Source organism: Galeopterus variegatus, unplaced genomic scaffold, assembly GCF_000696425.1.
Source record: "Galeopterus variegatus unplaced genomic scaffold, G_variegatus-3.0.2 Scaffold679, whole genome shotgun sequence".
NCBI lineage: Eukaryota > Metazoa > Chordata > Mammalia > Dermoptera > Cynocephalidae > Galeopterus > Galeopterus variegatus.
This window is the reverse complement of record NW_007726790.1, coordinates 620,362-622,139: the sequence shown is the minus strand read 5'-3', so window position 1 is coordinate 622,139 and position 1,778 is coordinate 620,362. Positions and strand designations below refer to the sequence as shown.

The following is a 1,778-nucleotide window of genomic DNA, read 5'->3' as shown; positions in this document are numbered from 1 at the left end:
CCACAGACATTGCACTTAGCACCAGCATTGTGCCCAAGATGCTTGGAATATTTTGGTTTCACTTGCCAGAGATCTATTTTGATGCTTGCCTCTTTCAGATGTGGCTCATCCACATGTTTCAGGGCATTGAATCAGGAGTTTTGCTGGCCATGGCTCTGGACCGCTATGTAGCTATCTGTTATCCTCTGAGGCATGCTACCATATTCACTCGAAAACTAGTCACTTATATTGGAGTTGGGGTGACATTGCGACCTGCCATTTTGGTAATCCCATGCCTATTGCTCATAAAGTGCCGTCTGAAACTTTACCAAACCCAGTTAATATCCCACACTTACTGTGAACACATGGCCCTTGTGAAGCTTGCCACTGAAGACGTTTACATCAATAAGGTTTATGGTCTACTTGGAGCTTTTATTGTTGGTGGGCTTGACTTCATTTTCATCACCCTCTCCTATGTACGAATATTTGTCACTGTCTTTCACCTGCCCCAGACAGAAGCACGACTTAAGGCATTAAATACATGTATCCCACATATATTGGTCTTCTTCCAATTCTATCTCCTTGCTTTCTTCTCCTTTTTTACTCATAGATCTGGATCTTATATCCCATCATATATACATATCACCTTGTCCAATCTTTACCTACTGGTTCCACCATTCCTCAACCTCTTTGTCTATGGGGTAAAGACAAAGCACATTCGAGAAAAGGTAATAAAAATGTTCTGTTCCAAAGACCAGGCTTGACATTTGATTGAACTAGTTCTTCCTATATGATTTAGTGGTTTCTCTATTAGACTTATGAGATCTGAAAATTCAGTCAATGGTTTGGAGTATCATCATGATTGATGAGTAAATTAATAAAATATAAATAAGTGTGCTGAAAATGTTTTTCTTTTCTTTTATTTTGGTATGAAAATGTTTTTCAGAGGTTATTGATCTGAAGTCAGAAGGCAGTCAGAAGAAATTGAGAAAGATAATAGAGCAGACAAGGTGCTGAAAGACTAAATAAAGGAGCAGATAATGTGTTAAGACTAAATCTTATGTTATGGAAAGGGTGAGAACACGACTCATGAGAAATCACATGAGGCCAGGGCTGGGTGGGTGGAGCAGGTACTCACAGAGACCCCTCTGCAGGTCACAGTGGAACTTAATTTTGATTCTTTTGTACTCATAGAGGCAAGATCATCCTCTTTATGCAGTATCCAAGTCCCTCTACATTTTCTTTCAACTATTATAAAATTGTTTTTAGTGTTCATTTGTCCTATCAAAATCTATGCCTTGAATATATCTTCTATGTCAAATATAATCTGAACTTTGTCTGTAAAAAAATATCTATAATTATCTCCTTCTTCTTGAAGCCTATCCCTATTATGTCATTCATATTATATTCAAACTGACAATTTTCACAACATTTAAAATACATTTGCTTCAGTAAATTTAATACCAAGGCATGTAATACTGTGCTTATTTATGATTGTTCTTAAGTGCTTATTTAGCTTGTTTATTTGTATAAAAAGTAAGTTGAGGAAAGCTCTGATGTGTGGTATCTTTTATGAATGTGACTGTATTATTGTTGACCACACTGTTGTAAACTTTCGTCACCATTTTCTCATTCAGCAAATGATATCCCTTTGGTGTAACAAGAATGGAAGTCTCAGAAAACTGTACAGAACTTCTACAGACTGTAATTTTCAGTATATAAGATTCCCAATTTTTTTAATTGCATTTTGCATTAGGGTGCTTGTATACTGATGGTAATATTTAACAGAGAAACTTTAT

At 36.2% G+C, this 1,778-nt stretch overlaps 1 protein-coding gene across 1 annotated transcript in view; it reads left to right on the top strand.

Annotated features, from left to right (window-relative positions):
* The window catches only part of LOC103589367 (olfactory receptor 52A5-like), a 1,787-nt gene extending 1,044 nt beyond the window's left edge, over positions 1–743 (top strand). Inside the window, exon 2 of the mRNA XM_008571320.1 lies at positions 26–743. Coding sequence (XP_008569542.1) covers positions 26–743 — 718 coding nt within the window. The remainder of the gene's footprint in view (positions 1–25) is intronic.
* Positions 744–1,778: the final 1,035 nt, after the last annotated feature.